The following is a 19,626-nucleotide window of genomic DNA, read 5'->3' on the forward strand; positions in this document are numbered from 1 at the left end:
TCAGGCCTGTCGTTATTATAATGGAATCCAGCCCAGGTTGAGTAGCTAGCACACAGACATCAGGCCTGTCGTTATTATAATGGAATCCAGCCCTGGTTGAGTAGCTAGCACACAGACATCAGGCCTGTCGTTATTATAATGGAATCCAGCCCTGGTTGAGTAGCTAGCACACAGACATCAGGCCTGTCGTTATTATAATGGAATCCAGCCCTGGTTGAGTAGCTAGCACACAGACATCAGGCCTGTCGTTATTATAATGGAATCCAGCCCTGGTTGAGTAGCTAGCACACAGACATCAGGCCTGTCGTTATTATAATGGAATCCAGCCCTGGTTGAGTAGCTAGCACACAGACATCAGGCCTGTCGTTATTATAATGGAATCCAGCCCTGGTTGAGTAGCTAGCACACAGACATCAGGCCTGTCGTTATTATAATGGAATCCAGCCCAGGTTGAGTAGCTAGCACACAGACATCAGGCCTGTCGTTATTATAATGGAATCCAGCCCTGGTTGAGTAGCTAGCACACAGACATCAGGCCTGTCGTTATTATAATGGAATCCAGCCCAGGTTGAGTAGCTAGCACACAGACATCAGGCCTGTCGTTATTATAATGGAATCCAGCCCTGGTTGAGTAGCTAGCACACAGACATCAGGCCTGTCGTTATTATAATGGAATCCAGCCCTGGTTGAGTAGCTAGCACACAGACATCAGGCCTGTCGTTATTATAATGGAATCCAGCCCTGGTTGAGTAGCTAGCACACAGACATCAGGCCTGTCGTTATTATAATGGAATCCAGCCCTGGTTGAGTAGCTAGCACACAGACATCAGGCCTGTCGTTATTATAATGGAATCCAGCCCTGGTTGAGTAGCTAGCACACAGACATCAGGCCTGTCGTTATTATAATGGAATCCAGCCCTGGTTGAGTAGCTAGCACACAGACATCAGGCCTGTCGTTATTATAATGGAATCCAGCCCTGGTTGAGTAGCTAGCACACAGACATCAGGCCTGTCGTTATTATAATGGAATCCAGCCCTGGTTGAGTAGCTAGCACACAGACATCAGGCCTGTCGTTATTATAATGGAATCCAGCCCTGGTTGAGTAGCTAGCACACAGACATCAGGCCTGTCGTTATTATAATGGAATCCAGCCCAGGTTGAGTAGCTAGCACACAGACATCAGGCCTGTCGTTATTATAATGGAATCCAGCCCTGGTTGAGTAGCTAGCACACAGACATCAGGCCTGTCGTTATTATAATGGAATCCAGCCCTGGTTGAGTAGCTAGCACACAGACATCAGGCCTGTCGTTATTATAATGGAATCCAGCCCTGGTTGAGTAGCTAGCACACAGACATCAGGCCTGTCGTTATTATAATGGAATCCAGCCCTGGTTGAGTAGCTAGCACACAGACATCAGGCCTGTCGTTATTATAATGGAATCCAGCCCTGGTTGAGTAGCTAGCACACAGACATCAGGCCTGTCGTTATTATAATGGAATCCAGCCCTGGTTGAGTAGCTAGCACACAGACATCAGGCCTGTCGTTATTATAATGGAATCCAGCCCTGGTTGAGTAGCTAGCACACAGACATCAGGCCTGTCGTTATTATAATGGAATCCAGCCCTGGTTGAGTAGCTAGCACACAGACATCAGGCCTGTCGTTATTATAATGGAATCCAGCCCTGGTTGAGTAGCTAGCACACAGACATCAGGCCTGTCGTTATTATAATGGAATCCAGCCCTGGTTGAGTAGCTAGCACACAGACATCAGGCCTGTCGTTATTATAATGGAATCCAGCCCTGGTTGAGTAGCTAGCACACAGACATCAGGCCTGTCGTTATTATAATGGAATCCAGCCCAGGTTGAGTAGCTAGCACACAGACATCAGGCCTGTCGTTATTATAATGGAATCCAGCCCTGGTTGAGTAGCTAGCACACAGACATCAGGCCTGTCGTTATTATAATGGAATCCAGCCCTGGTTGAGTAGCTAGCACACAGACATCAGGCCTGTCGTTATTATAATGGAATCCAGCCCTGGTTGAGTAGCTAGCACACAGACATCAGGCCTGTCGTTATTATAATGGAATCCAGCCCAGGTTGAGTAGCTAGCACACAGACATCAGGCCTGTCGTTATTATAATGGAATCCAGCCCTGGTTGAGTAGCTAGCACACAGACATCAGGCCTGTCGTTATTATAATGGAATCCAGCCCAGGTTGAGTAGCTAGCACACAGACATCAGGCCTGTCGTTATTATAATGGAATCCAGCCCTGGTTGAGTAGCTAGCACACAGACATCAGGCCTGTCGTTATTATAATGGAATCCAGCCCAGGTTGAGTAGCTAGCACACAGACATCAGGCCTGTCGTTATTATAATGGAATCCAGCCCTGGTTGAGTAGCTAGCACACAGACATCAGGCCTGTCGTTATTATAATGGAATCCAGCCCTGGTTGAGTAGCTAGCACACAGACATCAGGCCTGTCGTTATTATAATGGAATCCAGCCCTGGTTGAGTAGCTAGCACACAGACATCAGGCCTGTCGTTATTATAATGGAATCCAGCCCTGGTTGAGTAGCTAGCACACAGACATCAGGCCTGTCGTTATTATAATGGAATCCAGCCCTGGTTGAGTAGCTAGCACACAGACATCAGGCCTGTCGTTATTATAATGGAATCCAGCCCTGGTTGAGTAGCTAGCACACAGACATCAGGCCTGTCGTTATTATAATGGAATCCAGCCCTGGTTGAGTAGCTAGCACACAGACATCAGGCCTGTCGTTATTATAATGGAATCCAGCCCTGGTTGAGTAGCTAGCACACAGACATCAGGCCTGTCGTTATTATAATGGAATCCAGCCCTGGTTGAGTAGCTAGCACACAGACATCAGGCCTGTCGTTATTATAATGGAATCCAGCCCTGGTTGAGTAGCTAGCACACAGACATCAGGCCTGTCGTTATTATAATGGAATCCAGCCCTGGTTGAGTAGCTAGCACACAGACATCAGGCCTGTCGTTATTATAATGGAATCCAGCCCTGGTTGAGTAGCTAGCACACAGACATCAGGCCTGTCGTTATTATAATGGAATCCAGCCCTGGTTGAGTAGCTAGCACACAGACATCAGGCCTGTCGTTATTATAATGGAATCCAGCCCTGGTTGAGTAGCTAGCACACAGACATCAGGCCTGTCGTTATTATAATGGAATCCAGCCCTGGTTGAGTAGCTAGCACACAGACATCAGGCCTGTCGTTATTATAATGGAATCCAGCCCTGGTTGAGTAGCTAGCACACAGACATCAGGCCTGTCGTTATTATAATGGAATCCAGCCCTGGTTGAGTAGCTAGCACACAGACATCAGGCCTGTCGTTATTATAATGGAATCCAGCCCTGGTTGAGTAGCTAGCACACAGACATCAGGCCTGTCGTTATTATAATGGAATCCAGCCCTGGTTGAGTAGCTAGCACACAGACATCAGGCCTGTCGTTATTATAATGGAATCCAGCCCTGGTTGAGTAGCTAGCACACAGACATCAGGCCTGTCGTTATTATAATGGAATCCAGCCCTGGTTGAGTAGCTAGCACACAGACATCAGGCCTGTCGTTATTATAATGGAATCCAGCCCTGGTTGAGTAGCTAGCACACAGACATCAGCCCTGTCGTTATTATAATGGAATCCAGCCCTGGTTGAGTAGCTAGCACACAGACATCAGGCCTGTCGTTATTATAATGGAATCCAGCCCTGGTTGAGTAGCTAGCACACAGACATCAGGCCTGTCGTTATTATAATGGAATCCAGCCCTGGTTGAGTAGCTAGCACACAGACATCAGGCCTGTCGTTATTATAATGGAATCCAGCCCTGGTTGAGTAGCTAGCACACAGACATACGGTAGACTGAACATATGGTAGTGCTTAAAATTTTAATCACTTCAATCCCCTTAGAGGGTTGGCAATTGTCTTTTCTGGGGCAGCTACATCGCGCGCGCGTGTGTGTGTGTGTGTGTGTGTGTGTGTGTGTGTGTGTGTGTGTGTGTGTGTGTGTGTGTGTGTGTGTGTGTGTGTGTGTGTGTGTGTGTGTGTGTGTGTGTGTGTGTGTGTGTGTGTTTACAAGTTGTCAAAGACAGGTGCCTCTAAGGATCACTCAGATTATATTTATAGAATATCTACAGAGGAGGATGGAGGAGGAGGATAAGGAGAGAGGAAGAAGAGGGGGAGAAGGAGGAGAGAGAGATGAGGGAGGAGGATGAGGAGAGGGGAGGAAGGAGAGGGGAGGAAATAGAGGAGGAAAGAGGAGGATGAGGGGAAGAATAAGAAGAGGAGGAAAGAGAGGAGGGGAGAGAGGAGGAGAGAGAGGAGAGAGGAGTAGGAGGGTAAGAATAAGAAGAAGAGGAGGAGAGAAGAGGAGGCATTGTTGACCAAACTCCACACCTCTCAGCAGGATGAGGAGGAGAGAAAGGAGGAGGGAGGAAAGAGGAGGATGAGGAGGAGATTGAAGTTGGAAGAATAAGAAGAGGAGGAGAGAATAGGATAGAGGAGGAGAGAGGAGGCAGTGTTGATCAATCTCCACACCTCTCAGGAGGATGAGGAGGAAGAGGAGGAGAGAAATGAGGAAAGAGGAGAGGATGGAGGAGGAGAGGAGGCAGTGTTGATCAATCTCCACACCTCTCAGGAGGATGAGGAGGAAGAGGAGGAGAGAAAGGAGGAAAGAGGAGAGGATAGAGGAGGAGAGAGGAGGCAGTGTTGATCAATCTCCACACCTCTCAGGAGGATGAGGAGGAAGAGGAGGAGAGAAATGAGGAAAGAGGAGAGGATGGAGGAGGAGAGGAGGCAGTGTTGATCAATCTCCACACCTCTCAGGAGGATGAGGAGGAAGAGGAGGAGAGAAAGGAGGAAAGAGGAGAGGATAGAGGAGGAGAGAGGAGGCAGTGTTGATCAATCTCCACACCTCTCAGGAGGATGAGGAGGAAGAGGAGGAGAGAAATGAGGAAAGAGGAGAGGATGGAGGAGGAGAGGAGGCAGTGTTGATCAATCTCCACACCTCTCAGGAGGATGGAACACATAACTTTCTCATTCCAGCGTCTTCCTAAAGCCTGACAGTTGGAATAATCTTGACTTTAATTAATACACCTCAATGGACTGTTTTCTAATGGGTGATTTGAGTTTAACTGTCAAAAACAATGATTTTGTTGAACTATGATGGTTTTTAAAATACTTTTTTTTATATTTGCAAAACATAAATAAATTGTCAGAACACTATTTTTAAAGATAGTTAGATAACATCTCATTATTTCAGAGGACAGTTGTTTTTTTTGGAAATGTGTCTCCTGCATAGTCCTGCAACATCAATATACACTGAAATAGTTTGGGTACATATATATTCAGTAATAATAGATCTGAATGTCTGAAAAACTCAGTCAGGATATAGTCTAGGAACCTTAATCTGTCATGGATCTAACACTCCCAAAGTCTCCAGCAGCACCTGCAGTATTGAGGTGTAGAACTACTGGTACACCACTAACTACTATCTAAACCCTTATCTCAACCCCTTGTCTCAACCCCTTGTCTCAACCCCTTATCTCAACCCCTTGTCTCAACCCCTTGTCTCAACCCCTTGTCTCAACCCCTTGTCTCAACCCTTGTCTCTACCTGTCTAAACCCCTTGTCTCAACCTGTCTAAACCCCTGTCTCAACCTGTCTCAACCCCTTGTCTTAACCCCTTGTCTCAACCCCTTGTCTCAACCCCTGTTTCAACCCCTTGTCTCAACCCTTGTCTCACCCCTTGTCTCAACCTGTCTAAACCCTTGTCTCAACCTGTCTCAACCTGTCTAAACCCCTTGTCTCAACCCCTTGTCTCAACCCCTTGTCTCAACCCTTGTCTCAACCCCTTGTCTCAACTCTTGTCTCAACCCCTTGTCTCAACCCCTTGTCTCAACCCCTTGTCTCAACCCTTGTCTCAACCCTTGTCTTAACCCCTGTCTCAACCCCTTGTCTTAACCCCTGTCTCAACCCCTGTCTCAACCCTTGTCTCAACCTGTCTCAACCCCTTGTCTCAACCCTTGTCTCAACCCCTTGTCTAAACCCCTTGTCTCAACCCCTTGTCTCAACCCCTGGTCTCAACCCCTGTCTCAACCCCTTGTCTCAACCCCTTGTCTCAACCCCTTGTCTCAACCCCTTGTCTCAACCCCTGTCTCAACCCTTGTCTCAACCCCTTGTCTCAACCCCTTGTCTAAACCCCTTGTCTCAACCCTTGTCTCAACCCCTTGTCTCAACCCCTTGTCTCAACCCCTTGTCTCAACTCTTGTCTCAACCACTTGTCTCAACCCCTTGTCTCAACCCTTGTCTCAACCCCTTGTCTTAACCCCTGTCTCAACCCCTTGTCTTAACCCCTGTCTCAACCCCTGTCTCAACCCTTGTCTCAACCTGTCTCAACCCCTTGTCTCAACCCTTGTCTCAACCCCTTGTCTAAACCCCTTGTCTCAACCCCTTGTCTCAACCCCTGTCTCAACCCCTTGTCTCAACCCCTTGTCTCAACCCCTTGTCTCAACCCCTTGTCTCAACCCTTGTCTCAACCCCTGTCTCAACCCCTTGTCTCAACCCCTTGTCTCAACCCCTTGTCTAAACCCCTTGTCTCAACCCTTGTCTCAACCCTTGTCTCAACCCCTTGTCTCAACCCCTTATCTCAACCCTTGTTTCAACCCTTGTCTCAACCCCTTGTCTCAACCCCTTGTCTCAACCCCTGTCTCAACCCCTGTCTCAACCTGTCTAAACCCCTTGTCTCAACCCATTGTCTCAACCCCTTGTCTCAACCCTTGTCTCAACCCCTTGTCTAAACCCCTTGTCTCAACCCCTTGTCTCAACCCTTGTCTCAACCTGTCTAAACCCCTGTCTCAACCCCTTGTCTCAACCCTTGTCTCAACCTCTGTCTCAACCCTTGTCTCAACCCCTGTCTAAACCCCTTGTCTAAACCCCTTGTCTCAACCCCTTGTCTCAACCCCTTGTCTCAACCCCTTGTCTCAACCCCTTGTCTCAACCCCTTGTCTCAACCCTTGTCTCAACCCCTTGTCTCAACCCTTGTCTCAACCTCTGTCTCAACCCTTGTCTCAACCCCTGTCTAAACCCCTTGTCTCAACCCCTTGTCTCAACCCTTGTCTCAACCCCTGTCTAAACCCCTTGTCTCAACCTTTGTCTCAACCCCTTGTCTCAACCCCTTGTCTCAAACCCTTGTCTCAACCCCTTGTCTCAACCCTTGTCTCAACCCCTTGTCTCAACCCTTGTCTCAACCCCTTGTCTCAACCCCTTGTCTCAACCCCTTGTCTCAACCCCTTGTCTCAACCCCTTGTCTCAACCCCTTGTCTCAACCCTTGTCTCAACCTGTCTAAACCCCTGTCTCAACCCCTTGTCTCAACCCTTGTCTCAACCTCTGTCTCAACCCTTGTCTCAACCCCTGTCTAAACCCCTTGTCTCAACCCCTTGTCTCAACCCTTGTCTCAACCCCTGTCTAAACCCCTTGTCTCAACCTTTGTCTCAACCCCTTGTCTCAACCCCTTGTCTCAAACCCTTGTCTCAACCCCTTGTCTCAACCCTTGTCTCAACCCCTTGTCTCAACCCTTGTCTCAACCCCTGTCTAAACCACTTACATGGAGCTTGTTCTTGTGATATACAGTATTAGTGAGTGTGTCACTGCCTTCAACACTGCAACCATGACCCTAACTCTGTGTCCTCCAGCCCAGAGAGGGGAGTCGTATCAACCATGACCCTAACTCTGTGTCTTGTCTGTGTCCTGCAGCCCAGAGAGGGGAGTCGTATCAACCATGACCCTAACTCTGTGTCCTCCAGCCTAGAGAGGGGAGTCGTATCAACCATGACCCTAACTCTGTGTCCTCCAGCCCAGAGAGGGGAGTCGTATCAACCATGACCCTAACTCTGTGTCCTCCAGCCCAGAGAGGGGAGTCGTATCAACCATGACCCTAACTCTGTGTCCTCCAGCCCAGAGAGGGGAGTCGTATCAACCATGACCCTAACTCTGTGTCCTCCAGCCCAGAGAGGGAAGTCGTATCAACCATGACCCTAACTCTGTGTCCTCCAGCCCAGAGAGGGAAGTCGTATCAACCATGACCCTAACTCTGTGTCCTCCAGCCCAGAGAGAGGAGTCATATCAACCATGACCCTAACTCTGTGTCCTCCAGCCCAGAGAGAGGAGTCGTATCAACCATGACCCTAACTCTGTGTCTTGTCTGTGTCCTCCAGCCCAGAGAGGGGAGTCGTATCAACCATGACCCTAACTCTGTGTCCTCCAGCCCAGAGAGGGGAGTCGTATCAACCATGACCCTAACTCTGTGTCCTCCAGCCCAGAGAGGGAAGTCGTATCAACCATGACCCTAACTCTGTGTCCTCCAGCCCAGAGAGGGAAGTCGTATCAACCATGACCCTAACTTTGTGTCCTCCAGCCCAGAGAGAGGAGTCATATCAACCATGACCCTAACTCTGTGTCCTCCAGCCCAGAGAGGGGAGTCGTGTCAACCAGGACCCTAACTCTGTGTCCTCCAGCCCAGAGAGGGGAGTCATATCAACCATGACCCTAACTCTGTGTCCTCCAGCCCAGAGAGAGGAGTCATATCAACCATGACCCTAACCCTGTGTCCTCTAGCCCAGAGAGGGGAGTCGTATCAACCATGACCCTAACCCTGTGTCCTCCAGCCTAGAGAGGGGAGTCGTATCAACCATGACCCTAACCCTGTGTCCTCTAGCCCAGAGAGGGGAGTCGTATCAACCATGACCCTAACTCTGTGTCTTGTCTGTGTCCTGCAGCCCAGAGAGGGGAGTCGTATCAACCATGACCCTAACTCTGTGTCCTCTAGCCCAGAGAGGGGTCGTATCAACCATGACCCTAACCCTGTGTCCTCTAGCCCAGAGAGGGGAGTCGTATCAACCATGACCCTAACTCTGTGTCTTATCTGTGTCCTGCAGCCCAGAGAGGGGAGTCGTATCAACCATGACCCTAACTCTGTGTCCTCTAGCCCAGAGAGGGGAGTCGTATCAACCATGACCCTAACTCTGTGTCCTCCAGCCCAGAGAGGGGAGTCGTATCAACCATGACCTTAACTCTGTGTCCTCCAGCCCAGAGAGGGGAGTCGTATCAACCATGACCCTAACTCTGTGTCCTCCAGCCCAGAGAGGGGAGTCGTATCAACCATGACCTTAACTCTGTGTCCTCCAGCCCAGAGAGGGGAGTCGTATCAACCATGACCCTAACTCTGTGTCTTGTCTGTGTCCTACAGCCCAGAGAGGGGAGTCGTATCTGGAAGATGCACATGGTGAAAGGTCAGGAGGGGCTGGGGATCCAGATTACGGGAGGACGAGGGTCCAAGCGCTCCCCGCACGGCATCATCATAGCGCACGTGGAGGAGGGCGGCGCCACACAGAGGTAAGACACACACACACACACACACACACACACACACACACACACACACACACACACACACACACACACACACACACACACACACACACACACACACACACACACACACACACACACACACACACACACACAGTACACCTTTGATACTGTATGCCCACACAGGTGCATACCTGGAGATAAGACAGCACTTTTACAATTTGAGAGATGTTTGTATATTCTTATAGGTATGCAGAATGATGGTGCCTGAGTGTCAACCAGCCACATGGTGTCTGAGTGATGTAAACCAGTCACATGGTGCCTGAGTGATGTAAACCAGTCACATGGTGCCTGAGTGATGTAAACCAGTCACATGGTGCCTGAGTGATGTAAACCAGTCACATGGTGCCTGAGTGCTGTCAACCAGTCACATGGTGCCTGAGTGCTGTCAACCAGCCACATGGTGTCTGAGTCCTCTCAACCAGCCACATGGTGTCTGAGTCCTCTCAACCAGCCACATGGTGTCTGAGTCCTCTCAACCAGCCACATGGTGTCTGAGTCCTCTCAACCAGCCACATGGTGTCTGAGTCCTCTCAACCAGCCACATGGTGTCTGAGTCCTCTCAACCAGCCACATGGTGTCTGAGTCCTCTCAACCAGCCACATGGTGTCTGAGTCCTCTCAACCAGCCACATGGTGTCTGAGTCCTCTCAACCAGCCACATGGTGTCTGAGTCCTCTCAATCAGCCACATGGTGTCTGAGTCCTCTCAACCAGCCACATGGTGTCTGAGTCCTCTCAACCAGCCACATGGTGTCTGAGTCCTCTCAACCAGCATAATTTATCTTTAAAAGACACACTCCTGTCTGAGCCTTGGCCAATAGGAAATCATGTTGAACGTCACGTGACCACGTCCACTTTAGGGACACAGCTTCTAATACTCTCATGTGTGAATGTGAAAAGGGGAAGAATGGCTGTGTATTAGTGGTCAGCTACGATCTACAATACGGCCATGAACTGTTTCAAGAGGTTGTTTATCAGTAAATGGGGGCGTTCCACAAAAAGAGCCCCTTTTTGCGTCCCTTTTGATATTTTAAGTAGAAATTGTGCACCAATATAGAATTTGAAAAGCCTGTAAAAAATTAGATGAAGTGCCCTTTAATATAGACTACATGGATAATACAATAAGTCATTTTTAATATGAATAAAGACTCGCTAATGTGCCAAACGTTCATCATTTGTTTTTTGACATGTCCCTCTGTCAACCCTGTGTCACTTCTAGGAAGATTTAATCTCACTTCACCCGAAAATTTTCTCCCCAAGTTTCACCATCGTTGTCAACTCTAGTTATTGTGTTGCCTTGACCAAGTAATTTCCTAAGATCATTATTTACTTCATGTGATTAGTGATTCATTTACCCGTCTGTCCCTCATTTTAAAGGTCAACTATGTTACGAGAACTGAACTCTTGTTTTAATATGGTTAATAAATTTTTTTCTTCCAAAAGAGACATTGAATATCTAATAGTCAAATCGTAGTGTAAAAGCAGGTGAGCTGGTTCTACTGTTTCGGGTCGTGTTCTGGTGGTTTTGGGGTCGTGTTCTGGTGGTTTCGGGTCGTGTTCTGGTGGTTTTGGGGTCGGGTTCTGGTGGTTTTGGGGTCGTGTTCTGGTGGTTTCGGGTCGTGTTCTGGTGGTTTTGGGGTCGTGTTCTGGTGGTTTCGGGTCGTGTTCTGGTGGTTTTGGGGTCGTGTTCTGGTGGTTTGTAGCGGATCAGCCCTGTTTCCAATAGATAGACAGGCTAGAAAAGATTTTAGCAATTTCATATATATACACTGCTCAAAAAAATAAAGGGAACACTTAAACAACACAATGTAACTCCAAGTCAATCACACTTCTGTGAAATCAAACTGTCCACTTAGGAAGCAACACTGATTGACAATAAATTTCACATGCTGTTGTGTATATATATTTTTTTGCAACTCTCTGTTGCATACAACAAGTTTCCATTCCCCGCTCATGAGAGGATTTATGGGTAATTGACGGTGAAATCATCAACCCTGTTTACAGTCAACCCTGTTTACGGTCAACCCTGTTTACAATCAACCATGTTTACAGTCAACCCTGTTTACAGTCAACCCTGTTTACAGTCAACCCTGTTTATGATCAACCCTGTTTATGGTCAACCCTGTTTACAGTCAACCCTGTTTACAGTCAACCCTGTTTACAGCCAACCCTGTTTACGGTCAACCCTGTTTACAGTCAACCCTGTTTACAGTCAACCCTGGTTACGGTCAACCCTGTTTACAGTCAACCATGTTTACAGTCAACCCTGTTTACAGTCAACCCTGGTTACGGTCAACCCTGGTTACGGTCAACCCTGTTTACAGTCAACCCTGTTTATGGTCAACCCTGTTTACAGTCAACCCTGTTTATGATCAACCCTGTTTACGGTCAACCCTGTTTACAGTCAACCCTGTTTATGGTCAACCCTGTTTACGGTCAACTCTGTTACTTTATTTGGCACTTTATAAGCACTTACTATAGTCATTTTTTATTTATTTTTTTCAATATCACAATGTGCCGAATACAGCAGGTTTCACCTTACAGTGAAATGCTTACTTACAAGCCCTTAACCAACAATGCAGTTTTAAGAAAATACCCCAAAAAACTGTACAGAGTCAATGTGCGGGGGCACCTGTGTCGAGGTAAATGAGGTAATATGTACATGTAGGAAGAGTTATTAAACTGACTATGCATAGATTATAACAGAGAGTAGCAGTGTGTACATTAGTCAACAACAGTGGTAGGCTTGATCACTGACATACGATGAGACAGCCTATAGGGAGGAGGTCAGAGACCTGGCAGTGTGGTGCCAGGACAACAACCTCTCCCTCAACGTGAGCAAGACAAAGGGAGCTGATCGTGGACTACAGGAAAAGGAGGACTGAACACGCCCCCATTCTCCTCGACGGTGCTGTAGTGGAGCGGGTCGAGAGCTTCAAGTTCCTCGGTGTGCACAGCACTAAAACACTAACATGGACCAAACACACCAACGCGGTCGTGAAGAGGACACGGCATCACCTTTTCCCCCTCATGGGTCCTTAGATCCTCAAAAAAGTTCTACAGCTGCGCCATTCAGTGTATCTTGACTGGCTGCATCACCGCCTGGTATGGCAACATCTGACTGTAAGGCTCTACAGAGGGTAGAGCAGTCCCTGCCATCCAGGACCTGTATACCAGGCGGTGTCAGAGAAAGGCCACCCATGTCATAGACTAACTCTTTGCCACCGCACGGCAAGCGGTACTGGAGCGCCAAGTCTAGGTCCAAAAGGCTCATTAACAGCTTCTACCCCCCAAGCCATAAGACTGCTGAACAATTAATCAAATGGCCACACCTTGACTATTTAAATTGACACCCCCCCCTTTGTTTTTACACTGCTGCTACTCACTGTTTATTATCTATGCATAGTCACTTCACCCCTACCTACATGTACAAATTACCTCGACTAACCGGTACCCTCTGTATATAGCCTCCACACTGACTCGGTACCGGTACCCCCTGTATATAGCCTCCACACTGACTCTGTACCGGTACCCCCTGTATATAGCCTCCACATTGACTCTGTACCGGTACCCTCTGTATATAGCCTCCACATTGACTCTGTACCGGTACCCCCTGTATATAGCCTCCACATTGACTCTGTACCGGTACCCCCCTGTATATAGCCTCCACATTGACTCTGTACCTGTTCCCCCTGTATATAGTCCCCACATTGACTCTGTACCGGTACCCCCTGTATATAGCCTCCACACTGACTCAGTACCGGTACCCCCTGTATATAGCCTCCACATTGACTCTGTACCGGTACCCCCCTGTATATAGCCTCCACACTGACTCTGTACCGGTACCCCCTGTATATAGCCTCCACACTGACTCTGTACCGGTACCCCCTGTATATAACCTCCACATTGACTTTGTAGCGGTACTCCCTGTATATAGCCTCCACATTTACTTTGTAGCGGTACCCTAGCCTCGTTATTGTTATTGTGTTACTTTTTATTACAGTTTTTACTTTAGTTTATTTAGTAAATATTTTCTAAACTCTATTTCTTAAAACTGCGTTTGTGGTTAAGGGCTTGTAAGTAACCATTTCACAGTAAGGTCTACACCTGTTGTATTCGGAGCACATGTGACAAATAAAATACGATTTGATTTTGAGTAGGAGTGCTGATTTAGGATCAGTTTCACCTTTATTATTACATTTAATGAGCTTTCATTGACAGTAGTGGACCTGATCCTAAATCAGCTACTCATCCTAATCAGACAATTGGTTGATACATTCGACCCCTTGTTCCCATCAGGTAGGAGACTACAGAGTTGTCACATTCGACCCCTTGTTCCCATCAGCACATATTTGGGTCTGCCCTGTAGTATAGACATGATATTACTACTACTACTACTACTGTTACTCTACCACCCTGGTACCCTTTGGCGTTTCTATAGTATGAATCAGACAGTCCCCTGCCAACATCTGACTTTGACCAACAGAGCTGATTTTCCCAAAAACCTTCTCAATGACCCCCTGGGTTCTGTTTAAGTTCAATAAGAAAGGAGTCCACCCGGGCTTACTCTGGGGCTTGCTTAGAGAAACACAACGGGGGGGTAAATGATTGCTGCAAATATTACATTTTATTATATTATATTATATTTGTGCGTGTGTGTGAGTACGTGTGCGAGTGTGTGTCTGTGGTGTGTGTGTGTGTGTGTGTGTGTGTGTTTTTGTGTGTGCGAGTGTGTGTATGTGTCTGTGGTGTGTGTGTGTTCGTGTGTGTGTGTGTGTGTGTGCTGTCTCAATCTGATCTTAGTAACAGAGGCCAGCTCTTTCTTTGTTCTCCTCAGCGTCCGTTCTGCTTAATATCTTTCCAGCACACACACACACACACACACACACACACACACACACACACACACACACGAACACACACACACCACAGACACGTACACACACTCGCACACACAGAAACACACACACACTCGCAAACACACACACACACACACACACACACACACACACACACACACACACACACATAGCCACACACAGCAGACATGACTCATATCTTCAGCATCCATAATGGCTGTGTTTCACTGGCTAGTCTGTCGTTCCATTTACAGGGAACAGGCTGTTCTGTCTGCTTCCGCACGGAAAGTTGTACCTGAGCAACAAGTCTGACACTAGCAGGCTCCTGAACAGCTTCTATCCCCAAGCCATAAGAGCTAAATAGCTAACAGAATGGCTAACAGAATGGCTAACAGACTGACTGCTAAATAGCTAACAGAATGGCTAACAGACTGACTGCTAAATAGCTAACAGAATGACTACACAGACTGACTGCTAAATAGCTAACAGAATGGCTACACAGACTGACTGCTAAATAGCTAACAGAATGGCTAACAGACAGACTGCTAAATAGCTTACAGAATGGCTAACAGACTGACTGCTAAATAGCTAACAGAATGGCTAACAGAATGGCTAACAGACTGACTGCTAAATAGCTAACAGAATGGCTAACAGAATGGCTAATAGACTGACTGCTAAATAGCTAACAGAATGGCTAACAGACTGACTGTTAATTAGCTAACATAATGGCTACACAGACTGACTGCTAAATAGCTAACAGAATGGCTAACAGACAGACTGCTAAATAGCTTACAGAATGGCTAACAGACTGACTGCTAAATAGCTAACATAATGGCTAACAGACTGAATGCTAAATAGCTAACATAATGGCTAACATGACTGCAATGACCATTTTTTATTTTGTTTTGCACTTTTTCTATGCACACCCTACAAACTCACTCCTGTTGGTTCCAGACTTGGTGCATCGGTATCGCTTGCCGTGCGGTAGCAGAGAGAATAGTCTATGACTTGGGTGGCTGGAGTCTTTGACAATTTCTAGGACCTTCCTCTGACAACGCCTGGTATAGAGGTCCTGGATGGCAGCGAGCTCGGCCCCAGTGATGTGTTGGGCTGTACGCACTCCCCTCTGTAGTGCCTTGCTGTCGGATGCCAAGCAGTTGCCATACCAAGCGGTGATGCATCCAGTCAAGATACACTCAATGGTGCAGCTTTATAACTTTTTGAGGATCTGAGGGCTGATGACAAATCTTTTTATCCACCTGATGGGAAGCAGGCGTTGTTGTGCCTTCTTTACGACTGTTGTTGTTGTATGTGGACCGTGTTATTTCCTTAGTGATGTGGACACCGAGGAGCTTCAAGCTCTCGACCCGCTCCACTACAGCCCTGTCGATGTGGATGGGGGCGTGCTCTGCCCTCTGTTTCCTTTAGTCAACGATCAGCTCGTTTTGTCTTGCTGACGTTGAGGGAGAGGTTGTTGTCCTGGCACCAGACTGCCAGGTCTCTGACCTCCTCCCTGTAACATAAGGATGGTGTTGGAGTCATGTGCGGCCACACAGTCGTGGGTGAACAGGGAGTACAGCAGGGGGATAAGCATGCATCCCTGAGGTGCCCCTGTGTTGAGGGTCAGCGTGGAGGATGTGTTGTTTCCTACCCTCACCACCTGGGGGGTGGCCCGTCAGAAAGTCCAGTATCCAATTGCAGAGGGAGATGTTTTAATCCCAGGGTCCTTAGTTTAGTGATGAGTTTGGAGGGCACTATGGTGTTGAACACTGAGCTGTAGTCAATGAAACAGAATTCTCACGTAGGTGGTCATTTTGTTCAGGTGGGAAAGGACAGTGTGGAGTGCAATAGAGATTGCGTCATCTGTGGATCTGTTGGGGTGGTATGTGATTTGGAGTGGGTCCAAGGTGTCTGGGATGATGGTGTTGTTGTGAACCATGACCAGCCTTTCAAAGCACTTCATGGCTACAGATGTGAGTGCTACAGGGCAATAGTCATTTGGACAGATTATCTTGGCATTCTTGGGCACAGGGATTATAGTGGTCTGCTTGAAATATGGGTATTACAGACTGGGTCAGAGAACATGTCAGTGGAGAACCTTGCTAGCTGGTCAGTACGCGTCCTGCGGCCTTGTGAAGGTTAACCTTTTTATTTAATTTATTTCACCTTTATTAAACCAGGTAGGCCAGTTGAGAACAAGTTCTCATTTACAACTGCGACCTGGCCAAGATAAAGCAAAGCAGTGCTTCAAAAACAACAACACAGAGTTACACATAAACAAATGTACAGTCAATAACACAATAGAAAAATATATATACAGTGTGTGCAAATGTAGAAGAGTAGGGAGGTCAGGCAATAAATAGGCCCTAAAGGCAAAAATAATTACAATTTAGCATTAACACTGGAGTGATAGATGTGCAGATGACGATGTGCAAGTAGAGATACTGGGGTGCAAAAGAGCAAGAGGATAAGTAACAATATGGGGATGAGGTAGTTGGGTGGGCTATTTACAGATTGGCTGTGTACAGGTACAGTGATCGGTAAGCTGCTCTGACAGCTGATGCTTAAAGTTAGTGAGGGAGATATAAGACTCCAGCTTCAGTGATTTTTGCAATTCGTTACAATCATTGGCAGCAGAGGACCGCAAGGAAATGCGGCCAAAGGTAGTGTTGGCTTTGGGGGTGACCAGTAAAATATACCTGCTGGAGCGCGTGCTACGGGTGGGTGTTGCTATGGTGATCAGTGAACTGAGATAAGGCGGTGCTTTACCTAGCAAAGACTTATAGATGACCTGGAGCCAGTGGGTTTGGCGACGAATATGTAGTGAGGGCCAGCCAACGAGAGCATACAGGTCGCAGTGGTGGGTAGTATATGGGGCTTTGATGCTTAAAGGTCTTACTCACATCGGCTACAGAAAGAGTGATCACACAGTTGTTCAGAACAGCTGGTTCTCTCATACATGGTTCAGTTTTGCTTGCCTTGAAGCGAACATAGAAGGCATTTATCTCGTCTAGTAGGCTCGTGTCATTGGGCAGCTCGTGGCTGGGTTTCCCTTCGTAATCCGTGATAGTTTGAAAGTCCTGCCACATCCGACGAGCTTCAGAGCCGGTTTAGTACGATTTGAACTTGGTCCTGTATTGACGCTTTGCCTGTTTGATGGTTCGTCTGAGGGCGAAAGTGGCAGCTCTAGCCTTTAGCTCAGTGCTGTTGCCTGTAATCCATGGCTTCTGGTTAGGATATGTACGTATCGTCACTGTGGGGACGAAGTCGTCAATGCTTTTATTAATGAAGACGGTGACTGATGTGGTAAACTCCTCAATGTTATCGAATGAATCCCCGAACATCTAATCTGTGAAATGTTGGTTATGCTCTTTTGTAGTTTGTAATTTCTTGTGTGTGAGTCTGGGGGGGGATTCTAAATCAGTATTAAACATAATTAGTGGTTTCCATAAAGTATTAAATGTGTGCGTATTTGTCATATCATATAACATTTTATTTGTCACATGCTGCGAATACAACAGGCGTAGACTTTAGCGTGAAATGCTATGTGAAATGTGTGTGTGTGTTAGGGACGGACGTCTGAAGGCTGGTGATGAGCTCCTGATGATCAACGGTCAGTCTCTGGTTGGCCTGTCTCATTCAGAGGCTGTAGACATCCTACGCTCTACCGCCGGACTGGTACAACTGGTCGTCGCTAGCAGGGTGAGTACACACACACACACGCGCGCACACACGCAAACACACACACACACACACACACACACATACATACACACACACACACCACAGGAGGTTGGTGGAACTTTAATTGGGGAGGATGGGCTCGTGGTAATGGCTGTAACGGAATAATTGTAATGGTAGCAAATAAATCAAGCACGTGGTTTCCATGGTTTCCATGTGTTTGATGTCGTTCCATTTACTCCGTTTCCAGACATTATTATGAGCCGTCCTCCCCTCAGCAGCCCCCACTGACACACACACGTACACTCAACACAACAGCCCTTTTTGTCCAAAACAAATGTATTTCTCGAGCTCTTTCTTGTGATTCCCTTCTTCCTAATTCAAATCACTTACAACTCCTGATTTTAGACGTTGTCTCTCGACGCCGGCTCAACATAGAAGAACAAAAGTAAAGGAAAATAACTAATATTTATAACAGCATTGACGTGGAAAAGCTCCATGTTCTAACAGACAACACCAGAACACCTGATATGTTAACAGGGAAGGAAAATGGAAAAGGAGAGATTATCAATGCAGGACAAAAGGAGAAATGTGAAGAATCCGACACTAATCACTAAGCATGTTAGGACTTGGTACACTAATTCCCTGGTTGGACACTAAGCATTTAGTACAATATGTTTCAGTGTTGTACAATACATGTACCTGGTTTCAATACGTTGTTTCAACATAATAATAATAATAATAATAATAAATGTAGCTGCAAGCAGCAATGTCGGGGTTCAAGCTGTGAACTAAAAATCATGCAGTATCCTTTTGATGTATTTTGTATTGCTAATGATGTTGACTTACTTTAAACGACTTCTTCTCCAGAACCGCTGGACCGATCTGGAACCAAATTTGGTTAATAGCATCTATGGACGCACGTCGTGAAATGTTCTTGTCCTCTTGCTCGAACAATATGGCCGCTATGAGCCAATGAGCTTGCATGAATGTTTTTTTTCTTCTCCTGTCCAACGGCGTGACTATGGGTCCGAACTGAATTGTACTTTATAGGTTCCCTCTGCACGTGTGCCAAATTTCATCACTCTTGAGTCAAACGGATCAAGAGATATAAACATGTGCCTGTTATAGTTTGTGTTCAAACTAAAAAAAAAAGTATGTGGTGAATATGTTGAGTCTTCACAGTGTTTGGAACATGTGTACCAAAGTGTTGTTACAATACGAATATCCATTCCTGATTAATATGCGTTTATATGGCAGACCACGCCCACATTAATGCTTATTGGTCAATGTTCCTTTAGGTACTAGTCTAGAAAGTATTGCGTTGGGAGAATTTGGTCCATAGATGCCACATGTCAAGTTTCATGCAGATCTGGTCATTCGGGTGCCAGAGGACTAGCGTTTTAAGTGTTTTTAACTCAATTCTAAATGCCAGAGTTTCTGGGTCTTACGTGGAAATGTGTTCCTTGTGAGGAGAGGGGTCCTATTTGCCTCTAGGTCAAACGGGGTGAGGGGTGTGACTTTTCAAAGTTTTCATTTTCAATCGCTTGTTATAGCGCCACCATCTGTTCAATTGGCATGGCATAGCCCTGAACAAGGCAGTTAACCCCACTGTT

The 19,626-nt window shown here is 46.9% G+C and overlaps 1 protein-coding gene across 1 annotated transcript in view; it reads left to right on the top strand.

The window, feature by feature from the left end:
• LOC139545991 (PDZ domain-containing protein 2-like) overlaps window positions 1-19,626 on the top strand; it is a 226,287-nt gene that overhangs the window by 126,495 nt on the left and 80,166 nt on the right. The window contains exons 5-6 of the mRNA XM_071354254.1: window positions 9,288-9,433; window positions 17,899-18,166. Coding sequence (XP_071210355.1) covers window positions 9,288-9,433; window positions 17,899-18,166 — 414 coding nt within the window. The remainder of the gene's footprint in view (window positions 1-9,287; window positions 9,434-17,898; window positions 18,167-19,626) is intronic.

Source organism: Salvelinus alpinus, chromosome 19 (genome assembly GCF_045679555.1).
Source record: "Salvelinus alpinus chromosome 19, SLU_Salpinus.1, whole genome shotgun sequence".
NCBI lineage: Eukaryota > Metazoa > Chordata > Actinopteri > Salmoniformes > Salmonidae > Salvelinus > Salvelinus alpinus.